At 41.2% G+C, this 24,209-nt stretch overlaps 1 protein-coding gene across 2 annotated transcripts in view; it reads left to right on the plus strand.

Moving 5' to 3' along the window:
* Nucleotides 1–10,615: 10,615 nt before the first annotated feature.
* Nucleotides 10,616–24,209, plus strand: part of elp2 (elongator acetyltransferase complex subunit 2) — a 154,865-nt gene continuing 141,271 nt past the window's right edge. The window contains exons 1-2 of one of the 2 annotated variants that reach the window (XM_072575494.1): nt 10,616–10,845; nt 16,957–17,035. In XM_072575494.1, coding sequence (XP_072431595.1) covers nt 10,711–10,845; nt 16,957–17,035 — 214 coding nt within the window. In that variant the 5' untranslated portion in view covers nt 10,616–10,710. The remainder of the gene's footprint in view (nt 10,846–16,956; nt 17,036–24,209) is intronic. The other variant, XM_072575493.1, reaches the window with a different exon arrangement.

Consider the following 24,209-nt stretch of genomic DNA (forward strand, 5'->3'; position numbering starts at 1 on the left):
GTTCTCGCTAGAGAGAAGAAGGTTGAGAGATGACTTAATAGAGACATACAAGATAATCAGAGGATTAGATAGAGTGGACAGGGAGAGCCTTTTTCCACGTATGGGGATGGCAAACACAAGGGGACACAACTTTAAAGTGAGGGGAGATAGGTATAAGACAGATGTCAGAGGTAGTTTCTTTACTCGGAGAGTAGTAAGGGTACGGAATGCTTTGTCTGCATCGGTAGTTGATTCACCAAGTTTAAGTGCATTTAAGTCGTCATTGGACAGGCAAATGGGCGTACATAGAATAGTGTAGGTGGGATGGGCTTCAGATCAGTATGACAGGGCGGCACAACATCTAGGGCCGAAGGGCCTGTACTGCACTGTAATGTTCTATGTTCTCAGATACTGATCAGTTCATGTCCAAACTCAACTACACTGGGAAAATATCTAGGCTTGGGCTGAAAAGTGGCAAGTAATATTCGTGCCACATAAGTGTCAAGTAGTGTCTAACCATGACCACCAGACATGCAATGGCAATATCATCTTTGAATTTACCATGAACTGACATTCTGGACGGTTCCATTGACCAGAAAGCAAACTGATTGAATCATATGAGTACTGTGGCTACAACAGTAGGTCTGAAGCTTGGAATTTTGCTGCAAGTAACTCACCTCTCGACTTCTTAAATCCATTCACCAACTAAAAGGCACAAGTCAGAAGTGTGCTAGAATACTCCCCACTTGCGTGGAAGCTTCACACTATCCAGGACAAAGCAGCCTGCTTGCTTGGCACTACATCCACAAACATTCATTCCTTTCACCACCAATATCAGTATCAGCAGTGTGTATGATTTACAAGAAGATCTGCAGAAATTCATCAAGTCTCATTCAACAGCACTCTCTAAAACCCACAACCACTACAATCTATAAGAAAAAAGGCAGCAGCACATACATGGGAACACCAGCACTTGCAGGTTTTCGTCTAAGCCATTCACTATCGTGACTTGGTCATAGCATTGTGGGTCTAGATGTACTGCAGTGATTCAAGAAGGCAGCTCACCACCACCTTCTCAAGGACAACTAGGGATGGGCAAAAGATGCTGGTCTAGCCAGCAATACCCAAATCCCATTAATCATTGAATTTTAAAAAATTCTTGCTGCCTTCGATTCTTTTGCTAGTTACCTTAAATGTGAAGAAGGGTAACTGTACCCGAAACATTAACTCTGCTTTCTCTGCACAGATGTTGCCAGACCCTCTGAGTTTTTCCAGCAATTTCTGTTTTTGTTTCTGACTTCCAGTAATAATAGTTCTTTGGTGTTCTTTTTCCCATTAATTCTGTGCCTGACCCTTCTTCCACTGGAATAGTTTCTCCTCACTGATTCTTTCAAAATATCTAGATGATTTTAAACATCAATATTTATAAACACAATCAATGAATAAAAAGTCATACTCGATATACCAAACCAGCCACCAAATAAGGAAGTCTCGTTCTCCTGATGAACTTGAAGACTGTCCTGAAGTATTAAAGTATGTTTTCAAAGTCTTCAAAATCTCTCCTGTCTGGTTTTTCATTCTTTGGTGTGATGTAATTTTCAATACATGTGAAAGTATTCTTTCCCTAACACTGATAGCAGGATTGCTGCACTTGCATAGTTAAGTATTTTTAGGTTGATCAGTAGCTACTTCAAAGCGTTGCCACTGAGAATGGCAAAGCTTCAATTATGTTTAATTCCTCTTTTAATTTCCATGGAAGCTGGGAGTGGAAAATGCACAGCAATTTTGACCCACACCCCATAAGTTTAAAGTTGCAGGCAGTATTCATCAGAAGATCATTCAAATGTTCAACAAACAATTATACAATACACAGTACTTTGCCCATTGCTCTACCCCAAATTTCTAAAGAGCTTCTTTGAATCTCCTGCTGCAACCTTGACAAAGCATCAGTGAAAAACTCGGGAGAAATGGTGTAAATAGTTGTCTTCATAAGGTCTTCAATGATAACACCTCCACCTTATGATGCGAAACACTTGACAGGAATTCTACTTAATTGTTTTTATAATAAACAATACAATTTATTGTAAACAATATAAGGTTCTGTTTTGATGCTTACTTGTCTGTACTCCTCCTTACAGCTCGCAACAAAGAAAAAGTTACAAAAGGAAATGTTCAGTTTCTCTAATGGTTGCCCCAACGCTAACATAGGCATAAAATTATAATCAAACTAACAAATGAGAAAAGCTCAAAGTAAAAATTCAAAAGCTCAAAACTTAGCAAATGAAGGACAAGTCAATAAAACTGATTGAAGTAATCTCATGCATTCAGATAGCAGCCAGATGTACAGGTATTATCCTGTGGAAATAGAAGAGATCCATGTTACCATTATATTGCTGAACATATTACTTCAAATGTGTACGTTTCCATGTCAGGCACTTTGAAATAATTGAAATGTCAGTTTGGTGCATTAGGGAGGCAGCTGGTGTCACAACAAATTTGGGCAGTGCAATAAGTCTTTTGAATCACAGTACAATTGGTTGCACAACAGCAATTCTGTTTTTCTTGAGTTTCTCTGTCTAGAAATGTGACAGTAAAACATAATCTTAGCCAAATATCTATAACATATGTTTAATATCTTATGCCTTCTCTGACTTTGGTTTACAATATATTAATTTTTTATAAACATACCCAGAGCTTGATATCATCAATAAACATATGGTTTAGTAATTGCGATGTCTGTCTCTCTTGACAAATTTCTCACAACTTGTAACAGATTTTGTTGACAAGGATGGGATTAAAATGCTAAAACTGAATGAAAACACTTTAGTTAGAAATTTCAGTGTGACACAAACAAAAGACAATGGAACTTTAAGGTAAATTAATACATTTATATTCTGAAACTCACACCCCTCACAATGCGTAAGAGGGCACTGGACTGAACTTTTTTGGCGATCCAGTAGCAGGTATAAAGTGCGAAGCCAGAGTTGTCAGTGCTCAAACTGCAGAAATATGCCACATAAAGGTGGAGACATACTTAGAAAAATGGACTATAATGCTGACATCTGCACAACAATATGGAAAATTGCCCAGGTATGTTCTGTACACATGAAGCAGCACACATCCAACCTGGCCAGTTACTTCCCTATCAGACTATTCTCAATCATGAAGAAATGATGGAAGGTGTCATCAAGTGCTATCAAGCAGTACCTGCTGAGCAATAACCTGCTCAGTGACGCTTAGTTTGGGTTCTGCCAGGGCTACTTAGCTCCTGACCTCATTATAGCCTTGGTTCAAACATGGACAATAGAGTTGACTTCAAGATTGCATCCGACTGAGTGTGGCATCAAGGAATCCCAGCAAAACTGAAATAAATCATTATATGGGGCAAACTTTCCACCATCTGTACTCATATTTGGCACATAGGAAGATGGTTGTTGTTGTCAGAATTCAGTGATCTCAGCTTCAGGACATCTCTACAGGAGTTCCTCAGGGTAGTGACCTTGGCCCAACTATTTTCAGCTGCCTCATTAATGAGCTTCACTTCTTCATAAGGTCAGAAGTGGGGATCTTCACCGATAATTGCACAATATTCTGGACCATTCACAATGCCTCCAATACTGAATCAGTCTATGTTCAAAAGCAATATCCAGGCTTGGGTTGAGAAGTGGCAATGACCACACAAATGTCAGAGAATGCAAATCCATTAAGAGACAGTCTAATCACCATCCCTTCAATGGTGTTACCATCACTGACTCCCATACTATCAACACCCCTGGGGGTACCATGGACCATAACTCAACTGGACTCGTCACATAAACACATTGGCTACAAAAGCAGGTCAGAGGCTAGGAATACTGTAGTGAGTAACTCACCAACCTGTCCACTACTTACAAGGTACAAGTCAGGAATATGATGGAATACTCCCCTGGTTGGGTGCAGCTCTAACGACACCCGTGTAGTTTGACATCATTCAGGATAAAGCAGCCTGGTCGATTGGCACCATTTCCACAAGCATCCATTCCTTCTATCACCAATGCTCAGTAGAAATTCATCAAACATCCTTAGATAGCTCTTTCCAAACCTATGATCACTTTGATCTAGAATACAAGGGCAGCAGATAAATGGGAACTTCACCACTTGCAAGTTCCCATCAAAGCCATTCACCATCCATACTTATAAGTATATCATTGTTCCTTCATAGTTGCTGGGTCAAAAACCTGGAATTCCCTAAGGACATTGTGGGTCAGCCTATAGAATGTGAACTGCAACTGTTCAAAAAAGTTCACCAACACCTTGTTAAGGGTAACTAGGTCTGGCAATAAAATGCCGGCCCGCTAGCATGTCCATGAGTAGAAAGGTTCCAAGAAGCAATATAAGAGGTATTGACCCTTACTGGAAATGGGGAAAAGCCAGTCTAAATTTATGAGATGGATCAATGTGAAAACATGACAGGTGTACAAGGCCACCTTCTTCAAACAGATCTATTCTGTTAACAAAATGAAAGGTGTTTTCAATGCTCGAGATAACCTTTTCCATCAGTTTGCATTGCATCAAGTGAGAGTAAATAGTGACACACATGCAAGTGCTGACATGCTACTATTTTTAGTCTTAGGGACATGCACAAGTCGTGGATATCTATGGTCCAACCATAATACTTTAATTTACCCTAAACTCTAAAGTCCTAAAATACAATAATCTTATAAATCCCATTATCGTAATTTCCGCATTATGGTCTTTTAGTTCTTCCAGGAGGACGTTCTGGAATACTTCAATCAGAATGGTGATGATAACCAATTCCATTATTTGTTTCAACAGTTCACCTTCAGAGAATTTCCATTCTTTTACTTACTTTCTGCATTGGTTGAGAACATCATCCAAACCCTCATTGGCTTTCTGGCTATGCCACAAGTTCCAGGTGACCTACTCTGCAATTGACTTACAACATTCAAAAAAGTATCCTGCTCCATTTTTCTTACATCTGAAATGGAAATTTCAAAATTTGTTTATATTATTGTCCATTTGCCACAAGTTTTCGTATTCACCTTATCTCTCAATATCTCCTGGTAATTTGCTGCTTCTGCCTATTCTAATTATGTTGTATATCTTTGTGTCATCAGCAAATTTACATCTGTGAATTTATATTCCATCACCTTCGTCAATAATCATTACAGTGCATAGTTGAGGTTCTAAGACAGATCCTTGGGAGAAACCAGTACACATGTTGCCAATTAAAGTGCTGCTACATATCCCCTCTATGTCCTACAGCCAATAAGGAGGTTAATAATATGTCTTTAATTCCATTAACTTTAATTAACAATCTTTTATGGAGGTCTTGTCAAATAACTTGAAGAAGTCAAAATTAACATCCATTGACATTTTACTGTCCACTTAAGTCACCACTTTAAAAAGTTTCATCTGGTTTGCCAGGTATGATCTAACTTGAACAAATCGATGTTGGCTACCACAGAATGCTGAACATTTTGAAGGCATTCAATCCACCCTATTCTTAATTATAGATGATGGTAAGGGGAAGTGTTGGTTTGCCAGCAAATCTTAAAACAGGACTTCCCAAATTCCTGTACTAGTCTATATGTCAAAAAGGCCTGAACAGACATATTGATATACAGCATGGAAACACATCCTTTGATCCTACCATATGCCAGCATATGGCCCATATCTCACTAAACCCTTCCTATTCACAGACCCATCCAGATGTCCTTTAAATTTTGTCATTGTACCAACCTCCACCACCTCCTCTGGTAGGTCATTCCAGAAATGCAACACCCTCTGCATGAAAAGTAGTTCCTTAGGTCCCTTTTAAATCTTGCCCGATTTACCGTAAACCTATGCCCCACTAGTTTTGGACTCCCCTACTCTGAGGAAACGACCTTGACTATCCAGACCCCACATGACTTTATAAACTTCTAGAAGGTCACCCCTCAGCCTCCGGTGGTCCAGGGAAAAATAGCCCCAGCCTATTCAGCCTCTCCCTATAGCTCAAACTATCCAACCCTGGCAACGTCCTTCTAAACCTTTTCTGAACCCTTTTAAGTTTCATGGAGGTATCTTTCTTAAGGGGAAGTTAGAATTGAATCCAAAGCAGTTGCATGTAATGTATTTAGATTATAAGACATAGGAGTGGAAGTAAGGCCATTTAGCCCATCGAGTCCACTCCGCCATTCAATCATGGCTGATGGGCATTTCAATGCCACTTACCTGCACTCTCCCTGTATCCCTTAACTCCTTGCGAGATTAAGAATTTATCAATATCTGCTTTGAAGATATTAATGTCCTGGCCTCCACTGCACTCCATAGCAATGAATTCCACAGGCCCACCACTCTCTGGCTGAAGAAATGTCTCATTTCCGTTTGAAGTTGACCCCTTCTAATTCTAAGGCTGTGCCCACAGGTCCTAGTCTCCCTGCCTGACGGAAACAAATTCCTAGTGTCCACCCTTTCTAAGCCATGCATTATCTTGTAAGTTTCTACGAGATCTCGCCTCAACTTTCTAAACTCTAATGAATACAATCACAGGATCCTCAGCCATTCATCGTATGTTAGGCCTACCATTCCAGGGATCATCTGTAAAATATCTGCTGGACATACTCCTGTGCCAGTATGTCCTTCATGAGGTGTGGGGCCCAAAACTGGACACAGTATTCTAAATGGAGCCTAACTAGAGCTTTATAAAGTCTCAGTAGCACATTATTGCTTTTACACTCCAACCCTCTTGAAATAAATGACAACATTATATTTGCTTTCTTAACCATGGACTCAACCTGCAAGTCAACCTTTAGAGAATCCTGGACTAGCATTCCCAGATCCCTATATACTTTGACTTTATGCGTTTTCTCACCATTTAGAAAATAGTCCATCCCCGTATTCTTTTTTCCAAAGTGCAAGACCTCGCATTTGCTCACATTGAATTTCATCAGCCATTTCTTGGACCATTCTCCCAAACTGCTAAATCTTTCTGCAGCCTCCCCACCTCCTCAGAACTATCTACCTGTCCGCTTAACGTCGTATCAACGGCATTCTTTGCCAGAATGCCCCCGTCTCTTCATCCAGATCATTAATATATAAATTGAACAACTGTGGCCCCAACACTGAACCCTGCAGGACACCACTTGTCACTTGCTGCCATTTCAAAAAAAACCTTTTATCCTAACTCTCTGCCTTCTATGCGAAAGCCAATCCTCAATCCATGCCAGTAGCTCACCTTGGCCTTCACCTTACTCAGCAGCCTCCCCTGAAGCAGCTTATCAAAGGCCTTTTGGAAGTCTAGGTAGATAACATCCACCAGGTTTCCTGGTCTAACCTACTTGTTACGTCTTCAAAGAATTCTAACAGGTTTTTCAGGCACAACCTCCCCTTACTAAATCCATGCTGACTTGTTCTAATCCATCCTTGCACTTCCAAGAATTTAGGAATCTGATCCTTAATGATGGATTCTAGAATTTTACCTACAACCAAGGTTAGGTTAATCGGCCTATAATTTTCCATCTTCTGTCTTGATCGTTTCTTGAACAAGGGGGTACAATAGCGATTTTCCAATCATCTGAGACTTTCCCTGACTCCGGTGATTTTTGAAAGAATACAACCAACACCTCCGCTATTTCTTCAGCCACCTCCCTCAGAACTCTAAGATGTAGTCCATCGGGGCCAGGAGATTTATCAATTTTTAGACCTTTTAGCTTTTCTAGCACTTTCTCTTTTGTAATTTATTTGTTATCCTATGTTTGCTTTTGTAGTCTTCCCAATCTTCTGATTTCCCAGTGCTTTTGGCCACTTTATAGGCTCTCTCTTTTTGTATGATACATTTCCTGACTTCCTTGGTCAGCCATGGCTGTCTAATACCACCCCGCCCTAGCAAAATGTTTCTCTTTGGGATGAACGTCTGTACTGTGTCCTCAATTACACCCAGAAACTCCTACCATTGTTGCTCCACTGTCTTCCCCAATAGGCTCTGCTTTGAGGTGATTTTCATCAGTTCCTCTCTCAGGCCCTTGTAATTACCTTTGTTTAAATGTAACACCATTACATCTGATTTGGCCTTCTTTCTTTCAAACTGCAGACTGAACTCTATCATAGTATGATCGCTGCCACCTAAGTGTTCCCTTACTTTAAGGTCTTTTGTAAAGTTTGGCTCATTACATAGAACTAAGTCCAGGACAGCCTGCTCCCTTATGGGCTCCATCACAAGCTGTTCCAAAAAGTCATCCTGTAAGCAATCCATGAATTGCCTTTCTTTGGATCCACTGGCAACATTATTCACCCAGTCCATTTGCATATTGAAGTCCCCCATGATCACCATGACCTTGCCTTTCTGACATGCCTTATCCATTTCCTGGTATTTAGACTTAAATTACTCTAGGATGAAATCATATTTATTTGGTTACATTTATACATATTGGGATTTAAAAACATTTGCTTTTATAGAGGAAGTGAGGAGAAAATGTTTCCTGTGGAAGAAGGGTCAGTAACCAAAGGACAAAGAACAGGAGCCAACAAGAGAAAAATATATTTTTTTAATTAATTAATTCAGGTGTTGTGGCTGACACTGGCTCACTCAGCATTTATTGCCAACCCCTAGTTGTTCTCATGGTAGTGAGTTGCCTTCTTGAATTGCTGCAGTAAATTTGCAGTAGGTCAATGATGCCATGAAGGAGGAAGTTCCAAGGTTTAGACCCAGCAACTCTTTAGGAACAGCAATGTATTTCCAAGTCAGGATGTTGTGTGACTTGGAGGATAACTTGCAGGTGATGGTATTCTCATGTATCTGTTGCTATTGTCCTTGTAGATGCTAGTGGTTTGGGTTTGGAAAGTGATCTCTATTTGGGTAATTCGGTGGTCATCATGCAGCTGGTACGTACTGCTGCTATCGAGCAATGGCGGTAAAGGAAGTACAGTTTTGTGGATTTGGTGCAAGTTAAGTAGGCTGCTTTATCTTGGATAGTGTTAAGCTTGACAGTTAGTGTCATAGAGGTGTACAGCATGGAAACAGACCATTCGGTCCAACCCGTCCATGCCGACCAGATATCCCAACCCAATCTATTCCCACCTGCCAGCACCCGGCCCATATCCCTCCAAACTCTTCCTATTCATATAGCCATCCAAATGCCTCTTAAATGTTGCAATTGTACTGGCCTCCACCACATCCTCTGGCAGCTCATTCCATACACATACCACCCTCTGTGTGAAAAAGTTGCCCCTTAGGTCTCTTTTATATCTTTCCCCTCTCACCCTAAACCTATGCCCTCTAATTCTGCCCTCCCTGACCCCAGGGAAAAGACTTTGCGTATTTATCCTATCCATGCCCCTCATAATTTTGTAAACCCCTATAAGGTCACTCCTCAGCCTCCGACACTCCAAGGAAAACAGCCCCAGCCTGTTCAGCCTCTCCCTGTAGCTCAGATCCTCCAACCCTGGCAACATCTTTGTAAATCTTCTCTGAACCCCCTCAAGTTTCATAACATCTTTCTAATAGGAAGGCTGTTGCAGCGAGGTGATGAGTTCTTGTTGTTTGGATGCCGCTGTCTGGAAAGCATGATCAATAGAAACTTTAAAAACAAAATTGTCTAAGTATTTTAAGAAAGATAATGATGGAGTCGTGGAAAAGGACAATTGGTGTCCTTTTGTGCTTATCATTCTACTCTGGTGGGAGGAAAGTTCCTTCTTTATCATATGATAACAAAATTAGTATTTATTTTAAAATCCAGAACTAGAGGGCATAGGTTTAGGGTGAGAGGGCAAAGATTTAAAAGGGACCTAAGGGGCAACTTTTCTCATGCAGAGGGTGGTGTGTATGGAATGAGCGGCTGAGGAAGTGGTGGAAGCTGGTACAATTACATTTAAAAAGCATCCAGATGGGTATATATGAAAAGAAAGGGTTTAGAGGGATATGGGCCAAATGGGTCTAGATTAACTTAGGATATCTGGTGAGTAAGGACGAGTTGGACGAAGGGTCTGTTTCCATGCTGTACATCTCTATGTCTGTATGGTTGTAAACCATTTTCATGCAGTTCCTGAAGAAGGGCTTATGCCCGAAACGTCGATTCTCCTTCTCCTTTGATGCTGCCTAACCTGCTGCACTTTTCCAGCAACACACTTTTAAGCTCTGATCCCCCAGCATCTGCAGTCCTCACTTTCTCCTAGTACTGGATAGTGTCATTTACAAATTTGGCTGGTAGTCAGTCTGAAAACGGCTCTTCTCTACATTTGCTGCCTATCCTGCTGAATATTTCCATCACTTTTTGCTTCATTTCCAGGTTTGCGAGATCCACTGTCCTGTGCGGTGTTTAATTCGCGAAAAAGATCGATGAACTCTTATCACCCAAGTGCCCCCATTTATGCCGCTTTGCGTTTGAAATAAACCACAACTCATGACTGTTGCGTTAAAATCCTTGATTTGGGAGGGTTTGCAACAAGGAAAGCAAACTATTTTTGTATGATCCAGAAACATCTGTGGGGAGGAAAACATAGTACGGCGGTACACTGTCGGAACTGTGGAGAGGTGAAGCTCGGTTGGCCGGTACGGTTCTCCAGGCTGCTGGCAGTAGCTGTAGAGCGCAGTGTTTAATCAGGCCACAGCCTACCTAACCCGGACAACTTGCTGGTGTACCGACACCTCACGTAAACCTACCGGCACTCCGCTGTTAGCCGGTTTCTCCGTCCTCTCCATTTCCCTTCGGCGACGCACCGCCCACACCGGGGTCAGAGGTGACGCACGGGATGAAGATGGCGCCGCCCGTGGAGACGGTCCACGTTGCTCGCTGTGCGAACCGCACTCCGCACGCGCTGTCCTGGGGCCGAGGGGGGCGCGTGGCGTTCGCCAGCTGCCGCTCGGTCGTGCTTTACGAGCCGGAGGTAAATGTCTCTTTGTTTAAATCGGGGCGGTTTAACCGTCAGCAGTGGCGCGAGCCGCCGGCCACGCAGGAAGCGGCCTGCCTCTACCCGTCTGCTCCTAGAACTGGGAGGGACCGTTTATTGTCAATCTGAGCCCATGTAGGAGGGGTGGAGCAACGGAAACAGTTTATTGGAATATTGAATTTAAAGTTCTGAAGAGGGGCGGACACTGTACACTTAAGGTTTGCAACACTTTGCCTCCTTCACCGAGTGTGTTGCTCACTTTGAATCTATTCCTGTTAGTTTTGGTCCATAAGTTGTCCTGTCTGTATTGCTATGCTACAACTGACGTTATGTTGTTTTGCATCCCCACGCTGATTGAAAAGTCCATTGCAAGTCGTGCAAAAGAGAGTAGTGTCAACTAACAAACACTGAAATTGTTCGAGAAACTTCAGCAAGTCTGGCAGCATCTGTGGGAAGAAAGCAAAGTTAACGTTTCAAGTTCAGTGACTCTTCAGCCTGACTTTTTTTTTGTACACCTTGTACAACGTTTTCAAAGTTAAAAATCACACAACACCAGGTTACAGTCCAACAGGTTTAATTGGAAGCACCCTAGCTTTCGGATCACCTTCATCAGGTGATTTTTAACTTTGTACACCCCAGTCTAACACCGGCATCTCCAGATCATGACAAGGTGTACAAATCTTTTATTTTTTTTTGTTTTTACACTCTTGTTAATTTTTTTTTACCCCCACACTACCACCTAACTGTGATCGGTGCTGGGGAAGAATAAGCACTATGTGTGTGTGTGTGTGTGTGTGTGTGCAGGTGTGAGAAACAGGGAATATAGGTTCAATCACAAATTTGAATTCAACCACTGTAATAGATTTGGAACATCAAGCTGGGCTGTCGTATGCTAACAGTGATCAAATATTGTAAAAAAAACATCTGGTCTCTTAATGTCTTTTTGGAGAAGGCAATCAGCTGTGCTTGTCTGGTCTGGCCTACCTGTGATTCTAGTTCACAATAATGTGGTTGACATTGAACTGTCCCAAAGTGAAAGGTAATTAGAGATAATTTTGAAAGTTGCATGCTGTCCTGAGCCATAAATAACAGTGATCGAGGTTTTAATTTCCTTTGCCAGGCTGATCAGGGATCTTTCCCACTCTTAGGACCTGTGGTTGTGTGTATGCTGAAAGGATTTTGAGATAGATTCTCAAATTATTTGGTTGCATTATTGCAACACTTTTCTTGGTCATCAAGTCCTGGCATGGGATTTTAACTCAGAGCTTCTCGCTTGGAGACAGAGATGCTACCAGTGCAATACAACAAATACGCTATTGCTTCCTAAATGCAATTCTTCCTTCCCATTACATCATGTTTGGGCCATTTTAATCTGTTTTTTGTCAAGCCTTAGCACTGAATCAGCTCTTACCAAAGACACACATGACATCGTATATGAGCATGATGAAACAAATTTATTTCTCCTCATCATTCTTAACCTATCTTCAGTCCTTAGCATGGCTCACGATGTTACCCATTTCTTAATGGTATTCATCTTTTCTCCATTCCTTCCTGACTGGGTACTTATCTGGATGCATTCCAGTCTATCCAGTTTGAGTGAGAGATTCGCTTGTGTGGAATTTCTTCATTGTCTTGCATTATTAATTAGCAATTCCCTAAGGATAAAGTATTGGCCTTATCTCCTTGGCACTTGGTGACATCTCCCAAAGCCACAAAGTTAGGTTTGATATACATGTGGTTGGCACCCAGCTGTACCTGTCAATATCTCTCCACTATTCTGTTGATTTGTTATGTCCTTTGTTTAACATCCAGCACAAGATGGAAAGATGATTCCTCCAATTAAATTTTGGGAAGCCATTGTGTTTGCTATCTTGCAACAAAGTCCATTGGTCTTTCTGGTCACTGTCTGAGAGTGAAACAAGCTGTTTGCAATCTTCGCATCCTTTTGAGATAAATTATTGTTCCCATATTCACTTGATTGTTAGGACTGCTCATTTACACTCAAGAACACGTACTATATTTGTCCATGCTTCATCTTATTGGCTACTGACATCCTCTTCTATGCCTTCTGTTAAATTCAGATTTGCTTTTCTAGCATTCTCATGGCCTTTCACCCAGCTGCTGCCCTCCATAAGTTCACTCAAAGCTCTTCTGCCAGTATCCCAACTTGCACTAAGCCTTGTATATTAGTCAGGCCTACGCTTTCTGATGTACATTGGTCCTTGGTTTGATGACACCTTGATGCAGAAATTCAAATTTTCAAATTCCTCCAAGGCTTCCTTCCTCCCTACCTCTGTAGCTTAGTCCATTCGAATGATCCTTCAAGATATCTATGTACCTCCAATTCTGGCCTCTTACATCTCCCTGGTTTTCATCAGTCTACCACAGTGGCCATGCTTTCAGTCTGGAATGCTGTTCTGGAAATAAAAATGTTTGGCCATCTTTTTCTGTCCTTTTAAGAAGCTCCTGAAATCTGTAACCATCCTTCAGAGTCATAGAGATCAACAGCATAGAGAAAGGCCCTTAGGACCATTGAGTCAAAAACTAACACTTAACTGTTCTAATCCCATTTTCAAGCACTTGGCCAATTGCCTTGTATGCCTTGGCATCGCATGTGTACATCTAAATACTTCTTAAATGTTATGAGGGTTTCTACCTCTATCATCCTTTCATCAGTGAGTTTCAGACTCCTACCGCCTCTGGCTGAAACATTATTTCCTTCGATCCCCTCTGAACCTCCTGCCCCTCAAATCCATGCCCCATGATCATTGATCCCTCCACCAAGGAGAAAAGGTTTTTCCCATCTAAACTGTCTATGCTCCTCATAATCACAATCATGTCCTCCCTCAGTCTTCCCTGCCCCAAGGAAAGCAACCCCAGTCTGTCCAATTTTTCTTCTTTGATGATACTAAGATGTGTTATTTTCCCTGATTTTTAAAAAAATTGAGAGCTTGAGACAGAGGTTTCGAGCACTTTGCTTCAAGCCAATAAAATAAAGAGTTTGAGAGGTATCCGGACTTCATATAAAAAAAATGATGGAGCATTAGAAGCAACTTGAGTGGGAGTGGTCAAGCTCCCACAGAACCGGGATTTTTAGTTTAGCTTTCAGTAACTGTTGGGGTTGTGAAAGCTGCTAGATCTCTCTGTCTCGCTCTCTTTGCTGCAGCTAGAATTGCATGGGAGACAATCTATTTTATTGACTTTGCCTTTGGCAAGAGTGTACTTTTGGGATGTCACTGTATTGGAACAGTTAATGAGTAGTTTATTATTTTAAGTATTTTGATAGAATTACACTTAAGCCATTTTTCTTTTATTTTCAATTTGTCTGTAATTTAACTATGGTGTATGAATAAAAAGTGTGTTTTGCTTCAAACTTGGTAGTTTGACCAATTGAATTGCATCCGGATCACAACGTGCTTTTAAAAGTGGCAAGTGCTTTTAAAATAAGAAATAGTTAGAGTCCATGCTACCTCCTTGACATGTTTTGAGGGGATTTGGTCTGATCCTTAACACTTCATAATTAAATTTCTCTAGCTCAGACAATATCCTGGTAATTCCGAGCCTCAGGTTCTGAAGAAGGGTCGCTGGACCTGAAATGTTAACTCTCATTTCTCTCCACAGATGCTGCCAGATCTGAGTTTTTCCAACAATATCTGGTTTTGTTACTGATTTCTGATATCTGCAGTTCTTTCAGTTTTTTTAACCTGATAATTATCCTCTGCACCCCCTCCAGTCCAGTCACATCCCTCCGAGAATATGAATTCTAGAACTGCACATAATGCTCTAGCTGTGGCCTAACCAACATTATATATAGTTCCAGCATTATGTCGCAGCTCTTAAATCCTGTGCCTCAGCTGATTAAAGCAAGTATACTGCTGCCTTAACTACTTTATCTATTTGTCCCAATATCAAGGGATGTGCATACCAAGGTTCCTCTGATTCTTGGTGCTTCCCAGGGTTCTACCTTGCATCATGTATTCCCTTGCTTTGTTTGTAACACCCAAGTGCATCACCCCTCACTTATCTGATTGAATTCAATTTGTCACTGATCAGTTCGCTGTCCATCTCTATGACTCCATCAGTCTACTATTATCTGCCTGTAATTTAAGGCCAACCTCTCCTCCCCCAACTATTTACCACCCACCAATTTTTGTATAATTCATAAACCTATTAATCAACCCTCCAAAATTCAAGTTTAACTTGTTTAAATATGCCATCAGTAGTAGGGCCCCCAACACTGATATGTGTGGAACTCTACTGGAGTTACTGTTTCCTACCACTCAGGTAGTTCTGTCTCTAATTTGCCAAATTTCCTTTGACCCTGTGGGCTCTTACCTTCACAATCAGTCTCCCATACAGGACTTTACCAAAAGCTTTACTAATATTTAAGTATATTCGTTCAATGCATTGCCCTCCATACACACCTGGTTATCTCTTTGAAAATTATAAATCAGGTTTGACAGGCATGCGCTCCCCTTGACAAAACCATGCTGATTATTCTTGACTAATCCCTGCCTCTCCAAGTATAGATTAATTTTGTCCCTCAGGATTGCTTCCAATAATTTCCCCACTAAGATTAGACTGACTGGCCTGTAGTTTCCTGGTTTACTCCTAGTTCCCAATGGTGTTACTTTGGTTGCCCTCCAGTCATTTGGCACTTCTCCTGTGGTCAGGGAGAAATTGAAAATTATTGCCAATGCCACTGCTGCTTCCTACTTTGTATCACCCAACTGCCAGGGTTACACTTCTTCCGGCCCTGGAGATTTATCTAGTTTTAAGCCTGCCAGACCACTCAGAGCTTCGTCTCTAGCTATGCTAAATTCTTTACTATACCATCTTCTCCCTGAGTAAAAATTCTGGATTAGTGATGCTGGAAGAGCATAGCAGTTCAGGCAGCATCCGAGGTGATTTCAGTGTCCACATTGTCCCTTTCACTCGTGAACATCAACGCAAATTATTCACTTAGAATTCTGCACAAGGGCTCTGGCTCCATGTACAAATTACCATTGTTGTCCTTAATGGGCCTTTCTCTTTTTGTAAATATCTTTTTACTTGTAAAATAACATAAGATTTTACTTTACTTTATGTGCTTGTTCTTTCATGCCCATTTTGCTCTCTTGATTTCCTTTTCAATTTTCCCCTTGCACAATATGTACTCTGCTGTTTTGTGCCTAGTTTTTGCCAGAAGCCTCCATTTTTGCTCTATATCCAATCCTGTGTTTGCCTTGTCCGGGGTTCACAGGACTTGTTGGTCTCACCCTTTGTCTTTGTTGGAAGACGTTGGCCCTGTACTCTTCCCATTTCCTTCCTGAATGTATCCCACTACTCTGACACAGATCTAACCTTAATGTCTGGCTTCCCCCAGTTTATAACTTGGATTTCAGGACCATTCTTGTTCCATAACAATCTTGAATTAAATGTGATGAAAGACTTAAATTATTGCGGGATGTGGGATGTTCTAAAAAATATCTGAACCATTTGGGTTTATGAGCAGGGTACAAATAGTGATCCAAAATGAGTTGTCTATGCATATAGTATGAGAAATAAAATGTGTGAGAAGTGTAAATTCAGAGCAAAGAGTGTGATCTCATAGTCATTGCTGTAACCCCATTAAAAGCTGGTTATGATCAAGAGCTAAACATTGTAGTTCATAAAATATGTGGCTAAAATATTTTAATCTGCACAGATTGGAGGAGTAAAAGAACTCAAGTACTGAGGATAATGTGACATTTTTCCAGAACATTAACAGACTTTTTGATGAATAACAAACTGGATTAATTTTTAGCTATTCTACTGAAAAGAACTATAGTGCAAATAGAGATCATAAAATGAATTAATTTGGTACTACTTTTGTAAAGTAAAAAAGGATGTCACATACTGTTGAGTATCAAACTAGGCAAACTGATGTTCAACTGGATAAAGCTTTGTGCCTTTTAGTTTTTCACTGATTAGTTGGCATACACCTCTGCCTTGATTTGGCCTATATCTATCTTATATCTGAGCTGAAAACCAAGTACACCATAGGCAATTGTAGTAATATGTATTAGTGTTATTAACTGATCACTCAACAAGTTGTCTTTGCTATTTTAAATGTCTTTGGTCCAACAGAAAGCAAGTGTGACTGAAATTCTGAATGGACATAAAGGAAGAGTTAACTGTGTGCAGTGGGCTCATAGAGATGATTGTGGTAAGTATTGAAGCATGGTGTTATTTCTAACAGGCAAAGTGAGCATTTTGTTGAGAAGAAAATAAATCAAAAATTGTAATTATGGATTTTATATTGAAAGTTTCATAACTTGAAAAGCTATTTGATGCAGTTTGTATGTTCTAAATTGCTAAATTTGAACTGTTTGATACTAGGACATTGCCTCATATATTTTTAATCTCTCAGTTTAGACGTATTATGATACATATGAGGGACTTGAATTCTCAGCTTCTGACCTATTGTTAGGGACACTACCACTGCACTAGAAGACCTCTAAGATATCGCTTGCACATTAGTCATTCTTGTTTTTTTGCTCCTAGGAAATTAACTTCTTTTAAATTATTTCAGCTCTCTTTAACATTGCTGGATTATCACTTTGGAATCCGATTTCTGATTGGGTTGCCTATTCAACTTTAGAATTTATAAGCGAAAAATGTGATGTTGTAAGTTTACCAGAAAATGCTATGGATGAGAGTTTTAGCAATTTGTTAAGACAACATCTCCTTTCTAAATATTTTTAATCACCCTGTCCAGATATGTTATCACACATGACTGGGGTTGGTACGACTTGAACCCAGAATCTTTTATGTAGCAGTGGAGACAATATCACTATGTCATGAGAGTCAAAGTTGTAATTATTTTTAATCAATCCTTTTGGAGATAATATAGCACAGTTAAAGGCTGACAACTTAACACATTCTCCTGCATTCCTTGGGCTTTAACTTTTCTTAACATCTGCTGTGAGGGTCCTTATCAAATGTTTTCATAAAATCCATGCAGACAACATCTGCTGCACTATCTTTATCAACCCTCCCTGTTACTTCCTGAAAAGTTTAATTATGTTAGGAAGACAGAATCTTCTCTTAACAAAACCACACTGACTACCATTGATTAACCTGTGCTTTTCCAAGTAACAGTTAATTCTATCTCTCAATATTACTTAGACAGTAATTTGCTCACCTGAGATCAGACTGGAGAACCTTTAATTATTTGGCTTGTCCCTTGCACCCCTTTTCAGTAATCATCCAATGTCCATAGACCTCCAATCCTGTGGCATCTCTCCTGTATCTAGTGACGATGTGGAGATACCGGTGTGGGACTAGGGTGGGCAAAGTTAAAAATCACACAACACCAGTTTATAGTCCAACAGGTTTATTTGGAAGTATAAGCTTTCGGAGTGCTGCTCCTTCAGGTAGCTAGTGGCGCAAGGTCATACGATTTAATGTAAAAGTTCAAAATGTCATACTATACTTTTACTATAAATTCTATGTCCTATGATCCTGTCCCACTAGTTACCTGACGAAGGATTTGTACTTCCAAATAAACCTGTTGGCCTATAACCTGGCGTTGAGTAATTTTTGACTTTATTTAGTGACGATTGGAAAATGATCCACTGATCATCCGCTGTTTCTTCCCTGGCTTCCTTTAACAGCTTAGGGTACAATTTGTCCGTCCCTGGTCATTTTGTGTACCTTCAAGGAGGTTGTACCTCCAATGTTTCCCTTCTCCTTGTGTTTATTTTATCTAATATTTCACATTCTTTTTTAACTGGAATATCTGCATTATCCCACCCTTCTTTGAGAAGACAGACAAAACACTCATTAAGGTTCCTGTCCACATCTTCTACATCCACAGACAAGTTACCATGTACATTTCTGATAGGCATTTCCATTGTCATCTTTTAGTTCTTACTGTACTGATAAAACGTCTTTGCATTTATTTCAGTTTTATTGACCGGTATTTTTTCATATTGACTCTGTTTCCTAAATTTTTTTCACTTCACCTCCTGTAGTGTTATCAAGTCATAGTGATGTATAGCATGGAAACGGACCCTTCGGTCCAACACATCCAGGCCGACCAGATATCGTAAATTAATATCCCATTTACAGCACTTGGCCCAAATCCCCCTCAACCCTTCCTAATCAAGTATCCATCCAGATGGTGTTTAAATGTTGTAATTGTACAAGCCTCCATCACTTCCTCTGGCAGCTCATTCTATACACCTACCAGTCTTTGCATGGGAAGGTTGCCCCTTGGGTCCCTTTCAAATCTTTCCTCTTTCTCCGTAAACCTATGCCCTCTAGTTCTGGACTCCCCAAACCCAGGGAAAAGACCTTGTGTAATCTTCTAAGCTTCTTCTGAGATTGTCATAAGTTCTATTTTTCTACTTCATCTCACTCGGTATGCTTCTGGATTTGGTAGTAGCACCCTTTTACTTTGTGGGTCCATGATTACATTATACCTGTACAATTTTGCTTTTCATTGTCCCCCACTGATTTACTGCTGACTTTTCTTCAAGTTGCTGAAATCAGTCCACTTTTGCCAGATTGTCTCTTTGCTTTCCCCCAGTTTAGAACTTTTATTCCTCTTCAACCTTTGTCCCTTTTCATAATGATGGTAAATCTAACTGTATTGTGATCAATGTCTCCAAAATCGTCACCCACTTTTCCCTCATCCACCTGTCCAACTTAATTTCCTAAGACTTAAATCTAGCCCTCACCTCCCCGCTCACCTCCATCCAAGGCCCCAAAGGATCCTTCCATATCGATGGAAATTTATCTGTACTTCCACATATGTCATCTTCTATATCTGTTGCACCCGATGTGGTCTCGTCTACATTGGGGAGATAGGACGCTAACTTGCCAATTGTTTCAGAGAACATCTCTGGGACACCCGCACCAACTAATCACACTGGCCTGTGGCTGAAAACTTTACCTCCCCCTCCCACTCCGTCAAGGACATGCAAGTCCTGGACGTCCTCCATTGCCAAACCCTAACCATTTGACACCTGGAGGAAGAATGCCTCATCTTCCACCTTGGGGCCCTCCAACCACATAAGATCAATGTGGATTTCATCAGTTTGCCAATTTTCCCCTTAGCCCAGTTCTACCTTCCAACTTGGCACTGCTCTCTTGAATGGTCATGCCTGTCCATCTTCCTTCCCACTGATCAGCTCCACCCTCCTCTCCGACCTATCACATTCACCTCCACCTTCAGTTACCTATCGCATTCCCAGCTACCTTCCCCTCAGCCCCACCCCTCTCCCATTTATCTCTCAGCCCCTTTAGCCCACATACCTCATTCCTGATGAAGGGCTTATGCCTGAAACGCCGATTCTCCTGCTCCTTGGATGCTGCCTGACCAGCTGTGCTTTTCCAGCACCACACTCTTTGATTCTGATCTCCAGCATCTGTCGTCGTCCTCACTTTCTCCTAAATCTAGAATAATCTTGCTGTGTTTGTATTCTGGTCAAAAAAATCTTGAGTACAGTTCAAGAATTTGTGTTCTGAGTTTTTCACACTGCATGATCTTTGGTGGAGCTAACAAGCAAGGTGCATGAAGGTAAATTTGTAGAGGTAACGTACTGGGATTTCAAAAAGCATTTGATAAAGTCCCACACCAAAGGTAACTATTCAAAGTAACAACACGTGTAGGAGCATAAATAAAGGATTGGTTAGCTAACAAGAAGCAGAGAGTAGGGAAAAATGGACCATTTTCAGATTAGAGCTTAAAATATTCACAATGTATGTAAATGACTTGACTGAAGAAACCAAATGTCTGGAAGCTAAATTTGTTGATGACATCAAGATATGTAAGAAAATGACTTATCAGGGAATGAGTGAGTCTCCAAGGGGTATTGATAATTTAAGTGAGCCCTCAAAAATTTAGTGGACAGAGTGTAGTAAAGAGGGATCATGGAGTTCTGGTATATGAATCACAAAAATTTAATATGCAGTTACAATATGTGATTAGATGGTAACTGGAATGTATTTATTTGTGTTTATTGAAGGAGAATGGAGTGTAAAAGTTGGCAAAATTTACTGCAGCTTTATGGGGCATTTTTTGGTCTCCTTATTTGAAAGAAGATATAATTGGATTACAACAGTTCAGAGAACATTACCTTCACTCTTTCCTGTGATGAAGAGATTAGTGAAACATAGAAAGTGAATTGTTCTATACCTAATGAAGTTGAGAAGAGTGAGAGGTGAACTAATTGAAATATAAAAGACCCTGTGGGTTCCAGAAGGTTGTTTCATCTTGTCGGGGAGATGATAACAAGGGGACAAATTCTAAGCATGACAGGTATCCCTTTTAAGACAGATGCATGAAATTCTCAGCTTCAGAAGGCAAAGCAAGATAATGCAAGGGTTAGGCGGAAATGAGGAGCTTGAAACACAAACAGATTGGCATGACCTTACGTCCACAATACTGTTACAGAGAGGGTTCTCGGATTTTGATTCAGTGACAGTGAAAGAATGGTGACACATTTCCAAGTCACGATGGTGGTGTGGCATGTAGACGAACTTGCAGGTGGTAATATTCTGCTGCCTTTGTCCTAGATAGTGGTGGTTGTGGCTTTGGTACAAAGCAGCCTTTGGAAATTGCTGCGCTACTGCACCTGTGTATCAATGGGCAAGGGAGTGGAAGACCGGCTTGAAAGGATATTGGAGGGGGAGGATTCAGTTGTTGTGGTCCACGTTGGGACTAACAACATAGGCAAAGCTAGGGTGGAGGACCTGTTTGGGGATTATCAAGCACTGTGAAGGAAATTGAAGTACAGGTCCTCAAGGGTCATAATCTCTGGATTACTGCCTGAGCTGTGTGCCAATTGGCACAGGGATAAGAAAATTAGGGAAGTAAACACGTGGCTCAGGGATTGGTGTGGGAAAGAGGGATTCCATTTTATGGGGCATTGGCATCAGTTTTGGAACCGGGGGGTGGCGGGGGTGGGGTGGGGGGGATCTGTACCATTGGGACGGTCTCTACCTGAACCGATCTGGTACCAATGTTCTAGCGAAGAGGATAAATAGGGTGGTCAGTAGGACTTTAAACTTCTGAGCTGGGGGGGGGAAGGGAAAGTGAAAGTGACAGGGAGTATGGAGTTAATTGGAAAGATAAGCAGGAGGATAGCATGTATGCAGGTGGATTTAACCTTGAGGCAGATTAGGAATGCAACAAAAAGGAAGGATAATTTAGGACATCTTATGACCTCCAATATCTCTAATGATAAGAATGTTCGCATTAAGGCACTTTACCTGAATGCTCGTAGCATTCGGAACAAAATAGATGAACTAACAGCACAGATCATCGTGAATGATTACGATGTGGTAGGCATCACAGAGACATGGTTGGAGGGGTTCAGGACTGGCAGTTAAACATCCAAGGATTTACAACTTATCGAAAAGACAAGGAGGCAGGCAGAAGGGGCAGGGTGGCCTTGTTAGTTAAGAACAAAATTAAATCTATGGTACTGAATGACATAGGGTCGGATGATGTGGAGTCTGTGTGGGTGGAATTGAGGAACCACAAAGGCAAAAAAAACCATAATGGGAGTTATGTACAGACCTCCTAACAGTAGTCAGGACCAGAGGTACAACATGTACCGGGAAATAGAAAAGACATGTCAGAAAGGCAAGGTCACGGTGATCATGGGGGACTTCAATATGCAGGTGGACTGGGTAAATAATGTTGCCAGTGGATCCAAAGAAAGGGAATTCTTGGAATGCTTACAGGATGGCTTTTTGGAACAGCTTGTCATGGAGCCCACAAGGGAGCAGGCTGTTTTGGACCTAGTGCTACGTAATGAACCAGACTAAAGATCTTAAAGTAAGGGAACCCTTAGGAAGCAGCGATCATAATATGGTAGAGTTCAGTCTGCAGTTTGAAAGAGAGAAGGCAAAATCGGATGTAATGGTGTTACAGTTAAAGGTAGTTATGAGGGCATGAGAGAGGAACTGATGAAAATCAACTGGAAGCAGAGCCTAGCAGGCAAGACAGTCGAGCAGAAATGGCAGGAGTTTGTGGGTATAATTGAGGACACAGTACAGAGGTTCATCCCCAAGAAAAGAAAGATTATCCGGGGAGGGATTAGACAACCATGGCTGACAAAGGAAGTCAGGAAATGTATCAAAGAAAAAGAGAGATCCTATAAAGTGGCCGAGAGCACTGGGAAAGCAGAAGATTGAGAAGGCTACAAAAACAAACAGAGTATAACAAAGAGAGAAATAAGGAAGGAGAGGATCAAATATGAAGGTAGGCTAGCCAGTAATATTAGAAATGATAGTAAAAGTTTCTTTCAATACATAAACAAACGACAGGTAAAAGTAGACATTGGGCCACTTCAAACTGATGCTGGAAGGCTAGTGATGGGAGATAAGGAAATAGCTGGAGAACTTAATAAGTACTTTGCGTCAGTCTTCACAGTGGAAGACATGAGTAATATCCCAACAATTAAAGGGAGTCAGGGGGCTGAGTTGAGTATGGTTGCCATTGCAAAAGAGAAAGTGCTAGAAAAGCTAAAAAGTCTTAAAATTGACAAATCTCTTGGCCCCGATGGGCTGCATCCTAGAGTTCTGAGGGAGGTGGCTGAGGAAATAGCGGAGGCGTTGGTTGAGACCTTTCAAAAGTCACTGGAGTCAGGGAAAGTCCCGGATGATTGGAAGACCGCTGTTGTAACCCCATTGTTCAAGAAAGGATCAAGACAAAAGATGGAAAATTATAGGCCAATTAGCCTAACCTCAGTTGTTGGTAAAATTCTAGAATCCATCGTTAAGGATGAGGTTTCTAAATTCTTGGAAGAGCAGGGTCAGATTAGAACAAGTCAACATGGATTTAGTAAGGGAAGGTCATTCCTGAGAAACCTGTTAGAATTCTTTGAAGAGGTGACAAGTAGGTTAGACCAGGAAAACCCAGTGGATGTGGTCTATCTAGATTTCCAAAGGCCTTTGATAAGGTGGCACACGGGAGGCTGCTGAGTAAGGTGAGGGCCCATGGTGTCCGAGGTGAGCTACTGGGATGGATTGAAGATTGGCTGTCTGACAGAAGGCAGAGAGTTGGGATAAAAGGTTCTTTTTCGGAATGGCAGCTGGTGACAGTGTCCCGCAGGGTTCAGTGTTGGGGCCACAGCTGTTCATGTTATACATTAATGATCTGGATGAAGGGACTGGGGGCATTCTAGCGAAGTTTGCTGATGATACGAAGATAGGTGGACAGGCAGGTAGTACTGAGGAAGTGGGGAGGCTGCAGAAGGGTGTAGACAGTTTGGGAGAGTGGTCCAGGAAATGGCTGATGAAGTTCAATGTGAGCAAATGCAAGGTCTTGCACTTTGGAAAAAAGAATACAAGCACAGACTACTTTCTAAATGGTGAGAAAATTC

The sequence above is a fragment of the Chiloscyllium punctatum genome, chromosome 8 (genome assembly GCF_047496795.1).
Source record: "Chiloscyllium punctatum isolate Juve2018m chromosome 8, sChiPun1.3, whole genome shotgun sequence".
NCBI classification, from domain to species: domain Eukaryota; kingdom Metazoa; phylum Chordata; class Chondrichthyes; order Orectolobiformes; family Hemiscylliidae; genus Chiloscyllium; species Chiloscyllium punctatum.